The 20,856-nt window shown below is 63.1% G+C and overlaps 1 protein-coding gene across 3 annotated transcripts in view; it reads right to left on the minus strand.

Annotated features, from left to right (window-relative positions):
• Positions 1-20,856, minus strand: part of MCF2L (MCF.2 cell line derived transforming sequence like) — a 71,911-nt gene that overhangs the window by 4,657 nt on the left and 46,398 nt on the right. For 2 of the 3 annotated variants that reach the window (XM_089899337.1, XM_022576713.2), the window contains exons 5-28: positions 19,624-19,743; positions 17,625-17,741; positions 17,084-17,233; positions 16,278-16,402; positions 15,832-15,946; positions 14,652-14,771; positions 13,780-13,971; positions 13,183-13,374; positions 12,658-12,817; positions 11,869-11,942; positions 11,544-11,617; positions 10,440-10,506; positions 9,738-9,853; positions 8,468-8,537; positions 7,192-7,284; positions 6,997-7,089; positions 6,081-6,206; positions 5,041-5,262; positions 4,835-4,927; positions 3,684-3,762; positions 3,461-3,527; positions 2,499-2,617; positions 2,183-2,275; positions 1,092-1,166 (exon numbers count right to left, since the gene is read on the minus strand). In XM_089899337.1, the coding sequence (XP_089755463.1) occupies positions 1,092-1,166; positions 2,183-2,275; positions 2,499-2,617; positions 3,461-3,527; positions 3,684-3,762; positions 4,835-4,927; positions 5,041-5,262; positions 6,081-6,206; positions 6,997-7,089; positions 7,192-7,284; positions 8,468-8,537; positions 9,738-9,853; positions 10,440-10,506; positions 11,544-11,617; positions 11,869-11,942; positions 12,658-12,817; positions 13,183-13,374; positions 13,780-13,971; positions 14,652-14,771; positions 15,832-15,946; positions 16,278-16,402; positions 17,084-17,233; positions 17,625-17,741; positions 19,624-19,743 (2,752 nt within the window). The remainder of the gene's footprint in view (positions 1-1,091; positions 1,167-2,182; positions 2,276-2,498; positions 2,618-3,460; positions 3,528-3,683; positions 3,763-4,834; positions 4,928-5,040; positions 5,263-6,080; positions 6,207-6,996; positions 7,090-7,191; positions 7,285-8,467; positions 8,538-9,737; positions 9,854-10,439; positions 10,507-11,543; positions 11,618-11,868; positions 11,943-12,657; positions 12,818-13,182; positions 13,375-13,779; positions 13,972-14,651; positions 14,772-15,831; positions 15,947-16,277; positions 16,403-17,083; positions 17,234-17,624; positions 17,742-19,623; positions 19,744-20,856) is intronic. The other variant, XM_030762597.2, reaches the window with a different exon arrangement.

A 20,856-nucleotide genomic window follows, 5' to 3' on the forward strand; every position in this document is an offset into this window, starting at 1 on the left:
GGGGGAGGGGAAGGGGAGGAGGAGGGGAGGGGAGGGGAAGGGGAGGGGAGGGGAAGGAGTAGAGGGGGAAGGGAGAGGAGGAGGAGGGAGTAAGGGGGAGGGGAGGGGGAGGGAGGGGGAGGGAGGGAGGGGGGCTGGCAGCTGGGCCTGGGCTCAAGGCCCTAACACTCATCTACCAGGACATGAGGTCACCTCACCTGTCTCACAGGTGAGCAGAGGAGCTCACAGAGGTGACACACTGGGCTCAAAGGGAGTAGACTGCAGCCTCCCACACAAGGAGAGTCAGCAAAGCAGGGAGATGCCTCAGGCACCTCTGGGCCTTAAGCAGGAACACAAATGGCCAAGACCAGCCCCTCCCTGGAGACCGTGGTGGGGAGGTGATTCTACTCCCAAGTGCCTGGGGCTCCGTCTGCAGGGCTGGGTGCAGGCTGGGGTAGGGGTGGGTCTCTGGGCTCTCCAGCTGCCCAGGGAAGAGCCCTGGGTCCCTGCAGCGCGGCCTGTGGACTGAGGCCGAGGGGGCTGCTCCGGGACCTGGCCCGGCAGCACCATCACGTGGTCTGGGAAGCGTGGGATAGCTCACAGAGTGAAATCCTGTCTGCGAGCCTTAGACCCTCAACCTGGGCCGGGTGGAGATGGGGGGCTTTGGGTTTCCCTGGGGGGGGCTCTGCCCTCAGAATATGAGGGCAAGAGAGACAAAGGCCCGAGTTCCAATACAGAACCTCACCCCATCTGTCTGCGTCCCCAGAAGCATGGGGACAAACGGTGAGGAAGGATGGGCCTGGGACGTGGAGCCCCGCAGCCACTGAGTAAGAGAGCCCAGCCCAGCCCAGGCACCAGCCAGGTGTCAGCTGCCGCCTGGTGGCCTGTGGGCAGCTCTGCGCATTCTGGGCACACCTGGCCTGAGGCCTTGGACCGAGAAGCGTGACGTCACCACGGTACCTGTGGCCGGAGCGTCAGGCTTTGAACAAAACAGTGACTGTGCTCCTGGCTGGGAGGGACCTATTTCACTGGGCAGCTCAGATGGCGAGACAGGGTCCCTAACCGGATGGGGAAATGGCGCCAGGCTAGTCCAGGAGGCGGAGCCACTCTACCTCGTAAACCAAAAGGCGTTGGGTCGCTCTTTACTTGGTGTCGCTTAGCTTTTTTGTCGGGACTGGTAGGAGAGGCTGCAAAAGGAGGAAGAGCAGAGACAGAACGGGAGAGACGGAGTGAGGAGCGAGCGGAGCACCAAGGGGGCAGGAGACACGGCGAGCTCATGCTGGGGGGAGACACACACGGTGGCAACAGGCTGCTTTCCAGTGACTCAAAAAGCAGCTTCTCGGGAACACGGCTCAGCTGGCGGAGGGACCCAGAGGTCCAGGGGAGGCCCGGAGAGCAGGAGGGTGAGACGGGCGGGTGATGGCCCTGCGTCGGCATCGTAGCTTTAGGTAAGCGGCCCCTTGGTTTGTTTTCTGAGCTCCACGTAAAGCATGCCCAGTACGCATGCTCGCCAAACCCAGCAAGGTATAAGGACCGGGATTTGTCCGTCTTTTTGTTTGTTTGTTTGTTTGAGGTCAACTTAAAAGTATTTTATAAATTGGGAAAAAAAGAAAAAAACCCTCCAATTTTTTGGACCAATGAAAAGACCTCTAGACAAGACGGGCTTTCAGAATCGGGAAGGGAGTCCTCTAATGACCCGCCTGGAACCTCAGGGCTGGCCTCATGTGCTGTCTGGGTGTATTTCCCCCATATATTCACTGCCCAGGAGCCCAGGCAAGCTTTTAGAGACCTCCATCGGGTGTTCTGAACCCGCCTGTGCACTAGAAACGCCCAGAGGGAAGTGGATGCCTCGCACTCTGGCAGGGGGTACCCCACGGGAAAAGGCGGGAAAGGGAGGAGCTGGACCAGAAAAGCAAAGGACAGTCCCAGCTCCTGGCAGGCGGGCCTCTGTCAGAAGAGCTCACCTCCACCTCGGCAAAGAAAAGGCTCTGAAAACAGAGCCCTGGCTGCACAAATGACAGACCCGCCAGCGTCAGGGAAAGAGAGCGACTCAGCGGCAGACGCGTGCCTGGTGACCCACGCGAGAGGCAGATGCCCCTCCCAAGACCGTCCCCACGGATGAGCACGGCACGGATGGATGACAGACAGCCATGGGCGCGACCCGCCCAGAAGCCCGCCACCGGCCGGGGCCGGGCACCTTTACCTTTCTGACCTTTGAGGGCAGCAAAGCTCTGCAGGGTGAAGCGCTTTTTGGAAAGCGCAGAGCTTTCTGAAGTAGAGCTAGTGACCGCGTCATCTGCGGGGAAGAGAGGGCAGTGCAGAGGGCGCCGGGCAGCCCCAGAGGGCAGGCGGTCACGCCCGGGCCCCCTGCCCAGGCCCCTGTGCTCTGTGCAGGCGGCCGGGCCCCACGCTCTCCGTGAACCTTCCCTGTGCCCACCGGGGGCTGTGAGGCCCTGACACGCCCGCCGCGGACCCCCGATGCAGCTCCCGGCACTTCCGGGCTTGGCCCCAACACTCACCTCTGTCCTTCTCGGGGGGCCTCGGCAGTGGCGCGGGGCCCACGTATCCCTCCAGGTTCAGCGGGTCCGTTTTTCTTTCTTCCAACTTTCTGACGTCTTTTGTGTTCGCTTTAGAGGGACTAATGACATCAGACACGTGGAAAAAGAAAAAGAATGTTGGTGTCTGGTTAGTGTTCAAAGGTCTGTGAGGAGGAGGGTGGAGACCTCCCTGAGCTTCTACCCAGGCCTTCGGGCTGCGCGTCTCCCGCCGCAGGGCCACGGCCATGGCCACTCATGTCCAGACTCTGGGCGGAGCCAAGTGAGAACAAAACCCACCTCCCTGACTGTTAAGTAGGAGGAGGTTTTGTTGTTGTTTTCTTTCCCCTGGGGGGGCCCTTTCTCCTTTAAAGCTATTGTTCTGTGGTTTATTTATTTAGACCATTAATCATTATTAAAGCATCATTATTATTTCAACCATGAATAATTAGACGTGGCTTACATAAGAAACAGTAAACAAGTAAGTGAATGAATAAAATAACAAAGGAAAAATAAGGGCAGAAAAGGTACGATGAGGCCAGCGTGAAATGTGACCCTGTGTCTGTCTGCGAGCCATGGGCCTCGGGCTCGGCTCTGAGCCTCCCGTGCCCCGGGGTCCCTGTCCACCTGGGACGCTACCGTCACTGAAATGCTGATGCTGGACTGCTCTCTGGAACTGCCGCCCACCACACACTGATCGTGATGGGAAATACCGCCCGGATGGAAAACGGTCAGAGATGCTGCGGACGGGCCGGGCCTTTGGCTGGGGCTGGGGCTAGAGGCACACGCCTTGACGCTGACCTGCTGGGACTGACCCAGCATGTGACCCCAGGGACGCTCTCCAGAGCGACCCCGATGACCAAGAGGCTCGGTGACAGGGCCGCGGAGACCCGGCGGCATGGGCTGGCTCCCACTGGTGACACCCCCGACGCGTGGCCAGGCCTCACCTGGTGCCGGCGGGCGCGGGCAGGGGCAGGCTGTGGGACTGCTCCAGGGCTCGGTGCTGGCTGGCCTCTGCGGGGACAAGAGCCCAGCGTGGCTCAGGAACGCGAATCCAGCACCTTCCCCTCCAGGTGCTACACGCGGTGCCTCAGATGGCTAAGGATCCCGAGGAGGCTTTGCAGAACATAAACGGGCCCCCGGGGGACAGCCCAGAGGCTTTGCCCTCACCTCTGCACGCCTGCAGCTGGCTTGTCAGCACCTTCCGGATCTCGCTCACCCAGGCGGCCTTGATTTCAGGAGTTGGTGCCTGTGCCCCCAAAGCAGACCAGAAGGTGAGTGCGTGTGTTCTCGAGGGACGCGCGTCAGTGTCTCACTCTGCAGGCGCCCGGGACCCTCAGAATCCGGGCTGACGGCACCACACTCGGGATGCGGGATGGCACCCCCTCGGGCGAGGGTGCGATGGGCAGGCCCCGCGGGCGCCGGTGCACGGACCCCACGCCAGCACCCTGCACGGTCTCTGACTCTGACTCAGTGGGAGCCCCTGCAACGTGGCCTGCCCCGAGAGTGTGTTTCTCTGGGATGCGGCCCTGATGTCTCCCTAGCTGACAAGGACGACGGGCGTCTGACATCCCGCAAGTGGACCAGAAGCTGGACCAGCGCGGCCGGGCTGCTGCCCCACCTCCACTCCGCCCAGGGCCCGAGGGCAGTGCAGGCGGGCGGCTGGGCCCTGAGGACCCTGGGCTTGTGCAAAGCCGGGGCGCCGGCCGAGCCCCTGGCCGCTCCCGCTGTAGCTCCGTGGGGCCCTAGGCCGGCCGCGCTAGCCTGGGTGTTGTGAGCTGTGAAGAGTGCAGGTCACCGGGACCTCCACGCTGCAGTGGTGCGGCACCCCCAGGGCCCCCAGGCCCAGACCGCCAAGGGCGTCAGAACGGTCAAGGGCAACCAGCGAGGCACCTCCCAGTGCCGGATCGCCCTCTCGGGCTGGGGTCTCTCCCGGGCTCATGGGCGAACTTACACTCCACCACCTCCCGCCATCACCGGCGAGCGAGGAAGACACGCGCCCTGCAGGCACCTGGTCGTGCGCGGCAGCGAGGACGCCTGGCCCAGGCGGGCCGGGCCCCCGCGCCGTCCCGGGACCAGGAGCCCATTTCCTGGCAGGGCACCTGGGGCACCCCTGCCCCGCAGCGTCCCTGTACCTTGTCCCGGGCTCGGCTTAGTTACTGACGGCCCAGGGCAGCCCCACACGAATGGCGGGGCCCTGGCCTCCGGGGAAGAGAGCTTTCCGAAGGTTCTAGACAGCAGCTTTCAGCAGAAGACGCTCACTGGCGGTCCTTAGGGAGCTGGGCAGAGCCCGAAGCCTGGCCCGAGAGCGCGGGGCCTACCTGTACGATGTACACCTCCTCTCTGGCGTTGTACCAGATCTCGAACTTCTTCGCGTCCCCTTTCACGTTCTCCGTTATGCCGACGGCCGTCATCTGTGAGGGTGGGGCGGGCGGTGGGCATCCGGGCGAGGGCACCCCCCGCTCCAGAAGGCGGGCGTCGCAGCCCAGTGGGGGGCCCGGGGTCTCCTCGGGGCGGCCACACTCACGTTCAGGGACTGCTTGAAGCTGTAGGACGGGGCCTTCTCGTAGCCCTCGCCGTTCTCCTCCCGCTTCTTACAGAAGAGCACGGCCTTCTCGTGCAGGAACAGGTGGCGCTGCATGGGCTTGAACCTGGCCAGGTCCTTCACCTTGGCGTGGCCCTTCTTGTGGTCCGTCCAGACGCTGAAGGAGCCCTGCATCAGCAGCTTCCCCAAGTCGCTCAGGTTCCCCTAAAGGTGGCGGCGTGGGGTGCAGTTAGCGCCCAGAGCGGGTGCGGCCGAGGAGCCCGTCTGGGAGGCCGGGCTGCACCCCGCGGGGTCCAACGGCCCGACACCCGGGAGAGGCAAGTCTGTGGTGTGCTGGAAAGGTCGGGGGTCGCAGGGGGTCTGCGGGGATGAACAGGGGAGCGCAGGGGTGTCTAGGGCAGTGGGCTGCTCTGTGTGACGCTACCGTGCGGGACACAGGTCATCGGTTTGTCCAAACCCCCAGAGTGACCCTGCCGTGGGCCGTGGACTCTGGGCGACATGCCAGTGGAGGCCGTCGGCTGTGACAAACGCCCGACTCCACGGGGCGGGCCGGACGGGGGTGGCTGGGTGGGAAACCCCTGCGCATTCCCCTCAGTTTTGCTGTGAACCCGCTACTGCTCCAGAAAGAAAGTCTATTAATGAAAAAACAGAGGCGCGTGCTGAGGGGATTTACAGAGACGACAGGAACCGTGCGCGGCCTGACGCGGGTGCAGAGGGCCAGGAGGCGGGGTCTCACGGTCGCGCCCACACGCCGAGTCACCGAGAACAAAACGGGTTCAGGGAAAGACAGGGAGGGAAGTGTTTTCGGAGCCGCCTCTGCGCTGAGGTGCAGCCACGGGGTGAAGCGCCCTGGCTTCCGCACAGGCTGGTGAGCCGCGTGCAGGGCGGCCGCGGCCCAGCCAGAACCGGGTCTGACGGCGCTCTGGGGGGTGCGCGTGTAGGACCCACGCTGGCAACGGGACGGCCTAAGGCCCCGCCGCCGGCTCGTGGGCTCCCCCTGCAGGACAGGGTCGGGGCCTCACCTCATAGCCCGTGATGGCGATCAGGTGCATGGAGTCGTTCACCGCCTTGAGGATGCCCAGGATGGAGCTCAGGGCCTCCTGCAGGTCCTCGGCCCCCTCGCAGCTCTTGCTGTATTTCAGCATCTCCTGGGGGAGGTTCCACGCCCGTCTGGACACTGAACCCCGCCACTCCACCGAGAGCAGCTGGGATGCCCGTGCTCTGCCCCACAGGTGAAGGCCCTGGGCAGCCCCGGGCACCGACCTTCGGGACCCGTGTGTGGCTCCCTGTGCAGTCGTCGCCGGTGGGGACAACACCCCACACGCACTCAGACACTCACGCCCTCCCCCCGCCGGGGGGCCTGCCCGAGCCGCTGGCCCCAGAGCGCCTCAGGAAGCCACCTTCCCGGCCGCTGCGGGCCTACACCCCAGCCCTCGCAGCTGCAGATCGGGCTTGTCCCTGAGCTGGGCAAGGGCAGGCCCCTCGCAGTGCCTGGCCTGGGCGAGCACCCAGCCCCACCCCCGCTGCAGCTCCCGTCTCCCCGCCTCTAAGCCATTACTCCTTCCGTCCTGATCTGACCCCCGAATGAACATCTGTTACAGCTCTTCACACCCATTCTCAGGTCTCGGGGATCTGCTCTGCTGGGCCCCCAAGACAGCAGGACACAGGCAGCCTCGCATGTGCCCTGTGGGGCAGGTTCTGCCCGCCTGTTGCCCCCTGTGTCCCTGACGCCCGACAATGGGCAGCGCACAACAGGCCCTCCACAAAGGCGTGTGAAGAGCCAGGGCCTCGCAGAGATGGGAAGAAGGTGCCCAGAGACCACGGGGTTCAGGGACGGGTCGGGGCGGCCGCCACTAAGTGGTGTGCAGCTCGGGGGGGGGCAGGAGGGGAGGGGGCTCCAGGGGACGCCCGGCCAGGTGTGGCCGCCCGGCCTCTCACCTTGAGCAGCAGCTGGTACTTGGTGATCCTCTGGACTGGCTTCAGCAGGTAGGAGTCGAGGCTCAGCTTGTGGTCCAGCTTCTTCTGGCATTCCTGCAACCACCAGAACCTCTGCCTTAGACGGCTGCCGCTCTCCCTTGTCTGAGAGTCAAGCAGTAAAGGAACGTCCCCGCTCAAGGGAGCCAGGAGACACACCTGGAAGAACGGGCAGTCGGAGCACTGTCTCCACAGGCTCTCGGAGCGCGGCTTGTTCTGGCAGTACTTCTCGTAGACCTGGAACTGCTCCATCTGCAGCGGGACAGGGGCCGAGTCGCAGGGCGCCTCTGCGCTCACGGGAACCTCAGCGCCCGGAGGTGGGCTGACCCCGCCGCTGAGTCACGCCCCTCCGCGCAAGGACGCACGGCACCTCCGGGACCAGCCTGGCCTCCCCCCGAATCCGGGTCACCCCTCCATCTCAGACGCCACGGCTGTCATTGGCGGGCAGCCAGGTAACAGCCTCCCAGAAGTTCAGTTCTCAGGGCTGCCCTAGTCCGGGTACTTCTTTTATAAAAGATTAGGTCCATACGGCTGGCTTTGGCCTCAGAGATAACAGACTGAAAAGAAATGCAGGACCAGCACCGACTCTGTAAAGAAAGACTCGCCAGGGCTCAGCTACACAGTGGTGCTCGCGCTTGCGTGCGCATCAGACGGCCAGTGGGCTGGATAAAACAGTGGCTGCCACCTCCACCCGAGCTCCGGGTTCCGCAGGCCAGGGGCGGCCTGAGAGCCTGCTCCGCTCACGGGTCCCCAGGAGGTGCGAATGCTGCCGACAACCCCCGAGCCACGGCGCGATGCTCCCCCAGCCCCGATTCTCAGAGAGCACAGGGAGGCGCTCCCCAGGGCCAGGCCGAGCGGGGCACAAACATGGCCCCTTCTTTCCTCCCTCTGCCCCTCGACGCCAATTCCTGACAAGGAGCCTCGGCCTCCGGCTTACGTTGCGAAGGCGGCCTTTTCACTACTGGGAGGAAGGAAGTGAACCCCCTGCTACTGAGTCCATACAGCAGGGCCGGGGGAGACAGCGTCCCGCGTCCCGCATCCCCTCCCGCTCCCAGAGCCTCGCCACAACCCCCACACTAGCGATCGTCCCGCCGGAAGGAGAACGCGTCTACAACTTCAGAGCACGAGTGACCGTGCAGGGTCAGCTGGTGAGCGCGGGAGTCCTGATCGGCAAGGCCAGCACGAAACCAACCCCAGCAGGAAGGAGCGTCAGCTACCCGTACGCTTGCAAATCCAAACTTAGACGCTGTATAATCCTGGCATCTCTCAAAGCTGATGCTTTATAGTCTCTCTTTTTTTTGGACTAATTTGGCTTCAGACAAAACTGTATTCTTCTGGCCCTACCACAAAGCATCTCAGCCAAACTGGAAACATTTGTACTTGCGATTTCGGTTGGTTAGATGGAGACTGTGACAGAATTTAAAGCCACACATACCCTTTCTAGAAAGCACCTTCCAACCAGCTCTGGGCAGTCTATGTAGTTCTCCAGCTCCCTCAGGAATATTCTAGACAAAGAAAGTTTGCAATAGATCACATGAACAACACCAGCACAAGACAGCAGACGTCACAAACCATCAGACGTCATTTTCTGGACAGCACTCATCCTGACTCTGGACAGCCGCGGAGGCTGTGGGAGCAAGGACGCACCACCTGATTTCGGGGCCTGAAGCCACGCCTGTCCCTCCTGGGGTCCCGACTGCACCAGACTCTCAGGTTCATGCAGCCGTGGCCCCGTGGGGATGCTTTGTTTCCAGTGTTGCGCTCACACAGAAGTTGGGAAATGCTCCATCAGCACAACATGGAGGAAGAGTCCACAGCAGCAGACGGGAGCATCTCGAGGCCCTCACAGCCCGTGTGCTCCGCAGGTTTTCTGCAGACGTAAGGGATCTTGGCTCTGCCCCCGGGACCCTCCTCTACGAAGCACTGCCCCTGAGCCTGCGGGCTGAGTTTTCCTCTAGGTTCCTGACTCGCATCTGTCCACTGGGTAAATCCCTCCAGGGCCCCAGCACCGAGGATGGGCCGAGACCCTAGGCCGGGGCCGAGGATGCTGAGGGACCAGGGGGACAGGCCACCTGCTCACTCTAATCCCCAAGGGAAGGCTCCGCTGCAGCTCAGGTCAGACCTGCCACCTCCTTTATAAGCGGCAGGTGACAGAGGGCGAAAGTAAGTGGTCAGACAGAAGCCCCAGTGTCTCCTGGAGTCCAGCGGAGGGGAGGGCCGGGCAGCACGGGAGGGGCTCGTGCACAGCGGCCTTTCCTCAGGACCACAGGCTCGTGCTGCCCATCTGCTTCCCTCTGCTAGACGTCTGCCCACCGCGGATCTTTCCCGAGAGCCCCCGAGACTGCTGAGGGTGAGCGGGCCCAGGAGGACCACGCACCCTTTCCCCACAGCCACAGAGAGGCCACGGGCGCTCCCACGAGGGGAGGGCGGGCAGGAAGGAACTTGTGGTGTTGCCGTCCTTTCGAGACGGGCTGGGCAAGGGGCCTCGCCAAGAAGGGCCGAGTGCGCACACCTGGGGGGCCAGCTCCCGCTTCCTCCCTCTGTGGGCGGCCCCTTGTAACTCACCGCCTCCGAGGGAGCTACCCTGGGCACGCCCTACCGAACCCGCTGCCCGTCCGCTTATCCCTCTTGAGAGGGAGGGAGGAATCTTCTCCCCCAGCAAAGCATAACCTGAGGCCCGTGGGCGACCCGAGGGAGGGCCCGACCTGTTATGAAAGTGGTAAATTTCTTCCATGTTTCCAAACAGAACATCCTTCTTGTTTTGAAGTCCCGTCGAGATGAGATGTGTCATTAAAGGGTTGTCCATCTCAGCAGCGTAGCCCTGAGGAGCGGGGAGTGGTCAGCGGGGGAGCCCGGGCCCATCAGCCCCGCATAAGCCTGGTCTCCACGTGGCTGCCAAGCGGGGAAGTGACGCTGTCTCAGGCTTTAGAAATCGAATCCACCTCAAATTCATTCACTGACCATCTAAGGTGATTCTCCGGACCAGCACCAGAAATACGAGTGAATTAGAAGCAGCAACAATTATTTTTTTGGGGGGTGGTTCTATCCTACTCCCTTTTAACCTTTTTAAATTCAGGTGCACCTTCCATGAAGAGGACAAGTTCTGTGGGTGCGTCTTGATGGGTTATCTCTGTGTCCGCACCCCTGTGACCACTGCCCACGCCCCACGATAGAACAGTCCCGCACCCAGAAGCCCTTCTGCTGCCCCCAGGCAACTGCCCCCCACCCAGGGAGGGTCAGGCACGGCTGCCCTCTCTTGCCGCACACACGGCCCAGTGCAAGTGCACCTGCAACCAGCGCCCCTGTCCCGCGGACAGACAGGTGAGTGGCCTCCAGCCCTGGGCTGTCTCGGCAGAGCTGTGTCGTGGCCATGAGACCACACGGCGTGGCGGCGCCGGCGCCCTCACCTCCAGAATGCACAGCAGCTCCTCCACGTAGACCCGCTCTGTGTCCAGAAGCTCGTTCATCACGTGCCTGTGGATGGGTGCCGGCTTTCATGCAGGAGCAGCTTCCCAACCGTCTCCCGAGGAGCCCTGGGCTCCAAGTGCCCGAGGCCCCGCCGGCCGCCCGCATGCAGCGGCTCTGCAGCGACCCTCTGGGGATCGTCTATGTGCCGTCAGGTTAGGGCTCCCAGGAGGGCCTGGCTTGCAAACCGGCCACTCAGACCTCGCCTTACGGACCAGGACCACCTTCTAACTGCCTATGACCAAGCTTCCTGTTTTCACACACAGAAAACGGAGCCAAGGGTGGGGATCGTGGAGCAGGCAGCAGCCAGCACGTCAGCTGGCCCCAGCGCCGTTCAAAGTGCCCGTGCTCCGCACAGGGTGGTACGGGTCGCGGGAGAGGAAGGCTCGGGTTCCCTCTCCACCGCGGGCGGGAGGGCAGCGTGAGCTTGGGGGGGAGGACGTCCCCGTGGGAGGCTGGGCAGTGTGGGGTCTGAGCAGGGTTTCAGAGTGGGCGCAGGCTGCCTTCGTGGAGCTATGGACGATCCAGCTCGGCTGGCAGGCAGGGGCCCTGCGGGAGAGCGACCGCCAGCCTGGGAAGCACGTGGGCAGTGCCTTCCTGCCCAGCCCAGAGTTTGGAGCCCAGCAGTGCGTCCGTGCAGGGACAGACACTCTCCCGGCATCTGGGTGGGGCTGGAGCATGCGGGACGCCCAGGGCGGGTGTGGGGAGAGCAGAGCCTCCGCAGGGTTGCGGTGGGGAGAAACCAAGAAAGAGAAGTGATGCCCGGCACCAGCACGTGGAGCGGAGGGTCGGAAAGGCTCGTGGGCGGCAGGAGGGGCCCGTCCCGAGGAGACAGGGCCGGTGGGGGGGGGCGGTCCGAGGCTGGCCCTGCGAGAGTGGCCTGGGGCTGCATCCACTAGCCGGGTGCCCTGGGCTCAGGGAGGGACAACACGGGCCTCTGGTCCCACCGCCTCTGGCTCCTTTACGTACAGACCCTCCCCAGGGGCTGAGATCCGGTGGGTCACGCTTGTCCTCAGACCTGCTGGGGGGAAAGGCAGGCTACTCACCTCCGCAGGACGGCCAGGCTCTCCTCGTCCCCGGTGGAGCGGCCACGGCCCTGCCGGCCCTCACTCACTTCACTCTGGGGAGAAAGGAGCGGCCCACATCGCGCTTTCAGAAACGAGAAGGTGCAGCCTGACGCCCTGCTTCCATAACCCAACCTCCTGCTGGTCGAGGCGGCCTGAGGCCCCGCAGGCAGGATGGGGCGGGCCCAGAGGGAGGGATGGGGTGGGAGCGGAGGACGCCCCCCAGGTGCGCCAGCCTATGCACACGGAGGAGCGGCGGGGGGGCCGGGGGCAGTGAGGGGACCGGGCAGCGGGGACGGGCACTCACCCTGGCCCTCCTGTAGGGCCCCCTCCGGAGCACGCTGCCCTCAGAACTGTGGATCTCGGAGCCTCTCCGGATGCCTGGGTTGGAAAGAAGTAGACAGGAGTGGGACCTCGCACCCTACTGCCTGGAGGTGAAAAGCTCATCCAGGGCCGTCGGTGTGCTCTTGTGTGTGTCTTTTTAACTTTTGGAGGAAAAGCAGCGAGCAGCCCAGAGCAGGGTGGGGAAAGCACAGTCAGGTACAGAGCAAGGAAACGGGGCTCCGGGTGCGTGGGGAGCCCACCGTCCACCACTTCCCAGTGCGGCCCGGCTCCCAGGTGACGGGGGAGAACTCGGCGCCTGGAGGCCTCCGAATGGGCCCCGCGCGCCAGGCTCAGGGGCTCTCAGCGCCGACGGCCCACACCAGCCACAGCTGTAGAAAAGCAGCGGGAGCCGTGCTGGCAGCTGGAGCAGCATGTCTGCCGACAGGAGGTGATGGGAGGGGCCTTAGGAAAGGCCTCGCATCCAGCTGTGCCTTCCAGAAGCGCTGCACTGGGGAACCAGGAGGCTTCGGGGTGGAGGGCCGAGCTGCACGAGGGGAAGACCATCCCGGCTACGGCGCCAAAGACAGACGGGTGGGATGAGCCCAGGAAAGGCCCCGACAGTCAGGCGGTCCCCGTCCAGCCACAGCAACGGCGAGTGGCACGGATGCGAGCAAAGGAATGAGCAGGCCGAGGGCCGATGACACTTTATTATTTACGCAATGGGCTGGGTGGAAGGAGGGCCTTGCCCAGGGGAAGGGGCGACTGCCCGTACCCGGGGAGGGGCAGGGCGATTTCGCGGGTGCCTCTGGCCGGGGGGCCACTGGCTGCACGGGCCGCGTCTGCTTGGCAGCCAGCTTCTTGAGGCTCGCCTGTCTCCGGTGAAACATCTCCTCCACACTCTCCTGCTTCCGGAAGACCTTCTGCACGTGCTCCTGCAGGGAAGGGGGTGACGGGCTCATCAGGATACCTCCCGAGAGCTGCCATGACGCACGTGGCCCCCGCGCTGCCCTTGGCAGGTGGGGGGCACCGAGGGGGGAGGGGCCCCGGGCCTGGAGCCCAGCGAGCAGCCTGCGGGGTGGTGCAGACAGCCGGCCGGAGTGAGGAGTCCGGTTTCGGCACACTGTCGGCACCGAGCAAGGGCCCTCCCCACAGGCGGGGACCCCGTAGGGGCGTGGGGGGCCCGGGAGCGACGTCCGGCCCGAAAGGCACCCTCTGCTCTCCGCCCCCCGATCGCCCGGTGTCTCTGGGCATCATCAGAGTAACCCGTCGTCGAACAGGTGAGAGGCTGTCTCCTCACCAACAGGTCTCGGGTGAGGATGGGTTCGTAGTCCTGGTAGATTTTACTGAGCTCCTGGATCTTGTTTTCCGCACGCGTCTCCAGAAACTTCTCGACCTCCTGGAGGGCCGCCTCGGCGCCGTCCTGGGCCTGGCACTTGTCCACCGGCTGCGAGGCCAGCAGGTAGATGCCCTCGTCACACCACTTCATGGACTGGAGGGAGACAAGGCACCTTGGAAGCTGTCCTGGCGTCTCCCGTGGCCCGCTGACCGCTGTGCTTTGGGACCACCTGCAGGACGTAGCGTCCCTGTCCTGCCCCTACGTCCAGAGGGCTCCCCTGGGGGACGCAGGCCTGAAACCAAGTGAATCGCCCGGGACGGGACGCACCCACACTGAGGACCAAGTGCAGGGAACTGGCTGGACAGTCAGCCTCCGGGTTTCTTAAAGAAACGGCCAGTTGTGGCAGGCAAGTCCTATAAACGCTTCCGTGTCAGGACGGGACCTTCTGGGCCACAGGAAAGGGCCGTTTTTCACCGGTGCCTGGGGCCCAGCCCACGGCAGGAGCGTCCCCGCAGGACCGCGGGGCGCGGGGTGTGTGGGCCGGGATGGGGGGCCTACCGCCTCGAGGAGGCCGTGCAGATCCAGCGCCCTGCCCAGCAGCCCTCTCCTCCGCCCGACGTCAGCTGCAAACTGGTCACACAGCTGGCGGAGCTCGTGGCACTTGGGGCGGATGGAGTCCACGGCGTAGTGCTTCAGCTCAATGAGCCGCTCACCCTCCAGGGCCAGGGTGCGGGCCCGCTGCGTGACCGCCTGTGGAGCCGCCAGAGACCAGCTCAGCCTGGTTCTTGGGGCAAAGGGGCGCCATTTCCTGCCAGGGGTCGGCAGTGGTGGGCGTGGGGGTCAGTGGGCTGGGACGGGGGTCAGTGAGGTGGGACGGGGGTCAGTGAGGTGGGACGGGGGTCAGTGAGGGTGGGATGGGCGTCAGTGAGGTGGGACGGGGGTCAGTGGGGGTGCGACGGGGGTCAGCGGGGGTGGGATGGGTCAGCGGGGGTGGGACGGGGGTCAGTGGGGTGGGACGGGGGTCAGTGAGGTGGGACGGGGGTCAACGGGGGTGGGACGGGGGTCAGCGAGGGTGGGACGGGGGTCAGTGAGGTGGGACGGGGGTCAGTGGGGTGGGACGGGGGTCAATGAGGTGGGACGGGGGTCAACGGGGGTGGGACGGGGGTCAGCGGGGGTGGGACGGGGGTCAGTGAGGTGGGACGGGGGTCAGTGGGGGTGGGACGGGTCAGCGGGGGTGGGACGGGGGTCAGTGGGGTGGGACGGGGGTCAGTGGTGGTGGGACGGGGGTCAGTGGGGGTGAGTGGGCCAGGTAGCCGCCCCTCCCCCTGCCCACGGGGCTCAGGGCAGGGAGGGGGGCCTCTGCGGGGACGGTGACACTGAGCACAGCGTCCCCAGGCCGCCGCGCGCCTGCCGCCCACGTCCCTTCTTACGCTGGACTTCTCCTCGAAGCTGGCGAGGTCCTTCAGGAGGTGCTGCACATGCGCCAGGCTGTTCCCCACGTCGGTGAAGGTCGTGATCTTCTGGGCCAACACGTCCAAGGCGGCTTTGACCTGCGACGGAGTGGGGGTGAGAGACCAGGCAGGGAGAGCAGTGAGAAGAGCCACGGCCGAGAAGAAGGAGGGGGGGATATGCCGCAGAAACGGGGCGGGCGGGGCGGGGGCCCGGACCCCTCTCAGAAGCAGTGCCAGAGGGAAACTTCCTCGAATTGAGAAGGAACCTCTACAGCGACCCCACTGCCGACGTCACAGGCGTAATGACGGCGAAACGCCTTCCCCGTGAGACTGGGAGCAGGGCAGGGACGCCCGCCCTCACTACCGTTACGCGAGTGGTGGAAGCTCTCTCCGGGCAACGGGGCAAACAATTTAAAAAATAAACAAATAAAAACATACAGATCAAACAGGAAGAAATCAAGCCATTTCTGTTTGCACATGACCTGATCGTCTATGTGGAGAAACCCCGAAACTCTACCAAACGACTCCCAGATTGAGTTCAGCAAGGTTTCAGGAGATGAGATAAATATACAAAAACCCAGCTGTACTTCCATAGATAGCAATGAGCACATGGACACCAAAATTAAAAATACAACACCATCTACAATTGCTTAAGAAACGGAATATGTACACGTAAATCAAACAAAACACGTACTGAACTCATGCAAACCACACAGCACTGGTGAAAGAAATCTAAGAAAATCTAAATAAATGGACCGACGTACGCGTTCACTGAGTGGAGGACTTGGCACAGTAAAGGTGCTGATTCTCCCCAAACTGAGGTACAGGTTCAACACAATTCCTGACAGAGCCCCAGCAGGATTTTCTCATAGGCAAATCTTGTCTCGTAGACGAGATTATTTTAAATTTACACGGAAAGGCAAAGGAACCAGAACAGCTAAAACAACCGTGATGGAGAAGGATGAAGGGGGCGGGACAGAGTTTCTACGGCCTTCGTCTGCAATGGTTTACTCATCGCTCACATAGTCCAAGCCAATCCCGCGGCCCCGCGAGGCTCCGCGTGGCTGACGAGCCAGTTCTCACCGCGCGCTGTCAGCGGCCTTCCGCAGCCGCAGTGCCGGGCGCCCACCCGCAGGCCCCCCGAGCCCCGGCCTCTCACCTCTCGGAAGTCCTGCTCGAAGTGCCGGAGCTGCAGGCACTGCTCCAGTTTTCGCTGATGTTTTGCCCAAAACTCATCAAAGGCGGCCTCGGTTTCACTCAGCTGGGCCAGGAGCCTGCGAGAGGGGACGGCAGCCGTGCTGGGCCCCTGCAGCGCCAAGCGGGCGGGGCGCTCGGTCTGCCCTCCACACGCGAGGGGGCACATCGGAGGGCTCGGGGGGCCGGGGTCTGTGTCCCCCCAGGGCCCTGCCCTTGCCCTCGACGCCCTGGGTCTCTCGGAGCCGCCTGGGGCGGGTGGTTGTGCTGAGTGTGTTGTTTTAAAAGTACAGACGTGGCCGTTTGGGCCTACCATTCACAACCTCAGCTCAGGGGACGAGGAAGCGGTGAGTGGCCTCTGCGCCTGCAGGTCACGTGCTGCCGCCCTGACCCCGCCGGCCCCGGCCTCACCTCTGCACGGTGCTCTGACTATCCAGCTGGTCCTGGTTCGGGCTCTGCTCCGGGCCCCGGGCCAGCGGCTCCCGGATGCTCTCCAGGACGCTCCGCCCCTCGTCCAGCGCCAGCCTCATGTCCTCCTGTGGGAAGAGCGCGCCGCCCATCACCCCAGGCCGCCGGGCCCTGGGCTTGGCCCCCGGCGGTGGGCTCCGTGGCGCCCGGCCCCGCAGGGGAGCGTGAAGGTGACGACAATAAGGTGGGCACACGGTGGCCTCCGCCTGTCCCCCAGACCCTCTGCTGACCGCCCAGCAGTGCTGGGGAGGCGCTCCCACCGTGAACGGGGAAGGGCTAGGGTTACGGGTCTCCCAGGCAGTGGGACCGGACAGGGTAACAGGAAACCAGACCCCCGGTGTCTCCTCCCACGGCCCGCCGCCGGGGGCCGAACGGGGTGAGGGCTCTCTTGGACGGGTAGGGGGCGGCCCCCAAGCACCAGCAGCGGGTCACGGCCTCCACTAACTCAAAGCCCGAATCGCGCGGCGGCCTCAGAGGCACAGCCCCGATCGCGTTTACCAGGAAGCCGGTTGTGTGCCATGACCACTTGGTCGGGCTCAGGCGTCCGAGTCCGCCCCCCTCTCCCGGGGGCGCCGGGGATGCTGTCTCGTTGCCCTGATCAGCAGGGCCCGGCAGCAGGACGGCAGGGCCCAACCAGAGACGTTGCTTGGAAGGGAGGTTCAGCTTCCCTGCAGGGCAGCCAGCTCGGGAGCCTCCCAGGCTCCACTTATCTGACGCCCCTCCCTGCACCACCCCGCCTGCGCACGCACCTTGGCCCTGTCCTTCTTCTCCGTGTGGGCATGGAGCACGGAGCTCGTGGACTGTACGTCGTTGGGCAGCTCCGTCTCGGCCAGCTCGGTCCCGAAGGCCTGCAGCATCTGAGCTGTCTGCTTAACCAGGAGGGCGAAGCTCTCTATCGCCTGGTGGGGAGGAAAGCACCATCACGAAGCCGCTGACGCGCCGCGGCCTCCTGCGCCTGGAAGCTTGGCCGCAGCCCAGCCCGTCTTCCCGCCTGCACCTCAGCCTCGGCTCCTTCACAAACACGGGCTCTGCACCCTCCTCGGAGGGTGAGTGCCGAGAACCCAGCTCGCGCTTTTCTTTTTTTTCTTTTCTGTCCTGAGCCCAAGAAAGCCACTCCCGACTCATGACTCACGTTACTCCTTCGGATGACTAAAGTCCACTGAGACCACCTGCTCATTCTTGGGGAGAAAACCCGGGTAAACGGGAAGAGGTCTTTGGAACAGGCAGCACCTTCAGGCAAAAGCAGCTCTGCTGGATTGACTGTGGTTACGGAGGATGCAAGGGACTCACTGTGCGGTGGCAGAGCCACCTGGAGTGGCAGTAATCCAGTGTCCCGCCCAGGTCCTCGGTCAGCTGGGACTTGTCAATGTAACTGTGTAATTCCGGGACGGAGCTCAGCATTATGACCTGGGGAGGATGAGAGCCGCCCGTAAGCAGAGCGCCCCGCACACGCAGACGGAGGGGCCGAGGCAGGCGTGGACAGAAGGCGTCTCCCGGCTCCTCCACGGAGGGCAGGGCGCGGCGCCCCCTGGGCCTCGGCTCTCCCATCCGTGAAACGAGTGTACGATGACCGGTCTCACCAGACGACCGCTGCTGGGGTCGAGCAAAGACCTGGATGGAGCCAGGCACGCTGCCGACACCGGGCATCTGATGGGTGAGGGGGCCCTTGTGCTAACGGAGCCGCACGGACCCCAAAGCCGCGGGTCTGTCCGCATTCCTGCTGAGACCGGGAGGCTGCGCGGGGGCGGGGGTAGGTGCCCAGCACGGCACAGCTGCCTTTGGGGAGAACAGGTGGCCCCGGAGGCTCTTCCACATGGATGAGTTTTACTTCCTATCTTGCTCTTGTCCTTTTGAGGTCATTCCATCCATGAGCCTGGATAAAAATACAGCCTTTGCTTTGCAAGCTGTCAGTTCTTGCTGCCGAGGTCCTGGGAGGCTCAGCCCACGCGCCACTCGACACCACCTCGTGTTTTATTAAACTCTGAGCTCGCTGGGGGCCGAGGGGACACCTGACACGTCCCAGGTCAACTGTATCCTGACGTGGGAGGTCAGGGTGCCACCGAGACCCGGAGGACCACCTGCCCTGCCGTCGGGGGCCCACATGAGGCCCCCCGACTGAGGCATAACTTTCACTTAAGAACAGGCTACGATGGCAGTTCTCAGCGGAGGTATCTGGTCTCTCTTTGCCGTCCGGCAAGGCCGTTCCCCCAGGTCAGCCTGATTCACGCCAACAGGACCAGGGACGGGTCGGTCCACTATCCAAGGACCTAACGCTCTTCCTCCGTGACTTCTACCTGCTTCGCGTCTACTGAACCACGACAGAAAAGGCGAGAACACACCGCCCCTCTGGATGTTTTCTACTTAGCACCGAGGTCAGCACAGGCACCAGCACACTGACGTGGACACACTGTAGCAGCAGCCTTCCCGAGATGATGCTTCTCTAATTCTAAAGAATGATCCAAAATGGGCCAGGGAACAGGAGATGCTGGCGATGAATTCTGTGAAACCGTGTTTTGAGAACTCACGGGCTCAGCCCCATGGGGCCACGTGCAGGGCAACCACCGCACTTAGGGTGGGACCCCAGCCTTGTTTCCTCTGACCCGGGGTCTCTTGTTAGCGAGGGTCACTCGCCAAATATGGGCAAATGTCACCGCCTCACAGGGTCCCTGAGACGTTGGTGCCCAGGAGATGGCTCGGCGGAGGGAGGGCCGGGCTGCGGGCTGGGGAGCACAGACCCCTGCCCCCAGCGTCAGAAACCAAGGCTTTTGATGCTACAAAAACGGGTGCACCCCCTTCCCCTCAAACCCTGGAGCCTGAGGTCTAGGGCCGCTGAGTGTGGCCTGCACACCTGGCCCCGGCCGGCAAAGCACCCTCTGTCCTGAGCACGGAGAGCAGGGGACAACCTCGGGGACGGTGACCCACACCGGGATTCTCAGATTCCAAGAGAAACCTGGCTGGTCTTGTTGGAGAGGTTCTAAGGTGCTGGGGGTGGGCTCTGTCCTCTTGGTAACGGGCGCGTTGCCGGGCAACCCCTTCCAACTGGGTTGCTCTGGGTACCTGGCTCAACGTGGGCCGGCCTCCCTGGGGGGACGCAGGCTTCCTGGGGGCACAGCTTCTAAGGGATCCCTGCAACCTCTGCCTTTAAAGGGGCTGCCCTGTGCTGGCCGGAGTGAGAAGGCGAGACAGGGGTCCCTCTGCAGCTGGGGGTCGCTCACACCCACTTCCCTGGCCCCCTCGCCCCCGTGCCCAGGTGGAGCCGGGCCGCTCCTCACAGTAGGTGGGCACTTACCGGTACCTTCATCTTAAAGTCATCTCTGTTGAACCTGAAGGCGAGGTCAGAGAGCGTCCTTTGGAAAAATCCCGTTGGGCGCAGGACGAGGACAAGCTGGAGGTTTGCTGGGAAGGATGCCTGCAGGGGACAGAGGGCTGCGGCTCTGTCTGCGGGCAGCACGGCTGCCAGCCGGGTCCCCACGCCCGCAGCGGCCCTCGGTCCCAAGGGGGAGGACCAGCCCACCAGAGCGGGCGTTTCCAACACGCCAACGTCAGACTGAAGTGGAAATGGTTACAGACACTGCACTGTTAGAGCATCACCATTTCTTACAGAAAAGCACAGAAGTCACACTGCTTGGCACAGCTATGCTGTGCTGCTTATCAACTTCACGGGCAAAAGCTCTGGCCTTCTGGGGAGCTTGTGAGAACCTATCATGGAAGAGGATGTAAAAGGAGAAGGTGGATATTTATGTGTACGTATAACTGAGTCACTTTGCTGCACATCTGAAACTAACACAGCACTGTGAACCAACTATATTGCAATAAAAATTTTAAAAATAAAATAAAAAATAAACTGTAAAAAAATGAGCTTTGACCTCTTGTTAAGGCTGAGTTGGTGCCCCCAGATTCTTATTTTGAAGTCCACGTCCCCAGTGGCTCAGAATGTCTTTAGGGTCTTCACAGAGGTGACCGAGTTAAGATGAGGTCATCAGGGCAGGCCCATGACCGGACATGACTGTGTCCTTATAAATACAAAGGGGACATTTGGGCATAGAGACCCACGGGGACGCCGTGTGAGGATGGATGTAGAGACAGGGACTACCACGTCTGAGGGTGTCCAGAGGCCACCAGACGCTGGGGGAGCACGGAGAGACACCCCTCCACAGCCGCAGAGGGACCAGCCTGCCGACACCGTGATCTCAGACTTCTGCCTGCAGACTCGGGGGACAGGAGATTCCTGTCGTTTGAGCCCCTCTGTGGTCTATGGTATCTGTTATGACGGCCCCAGGAAACTAAGACACTTGTGCAATAAAGACAAAGCCACACACACACACACACACACACACACACACATACACACGCATCACCTAAAACAGAGCTAAAGATAAGCTTACACCCAGGCGCACACCCGTAGCAGATATGGTCACGTGAGCAGATTCGCACATTCACGTAAGCTCTGCGTACGAGGTGCCTGACCTTGGACAAGTTAACCTCTGTGCCTCGGTCTCCCCATGTGCAAATGGGGATAACA

This window comes from Delphinapterus leucas, chromosome 18 (assembly GCF_059928025.1).
Source record: "Delphinapterus leucas isolate spDelLeu-1000000601 "Yukka" chromosome 18, BTC_Dleu_Yukka2, whole genome shotgun sequence".
NCBI lineage: Eukaryota > Metazoa > Chordata > Mammalia > Artiodactyla > Monodontidae > Delphinapterus > Delphinapterus leucas.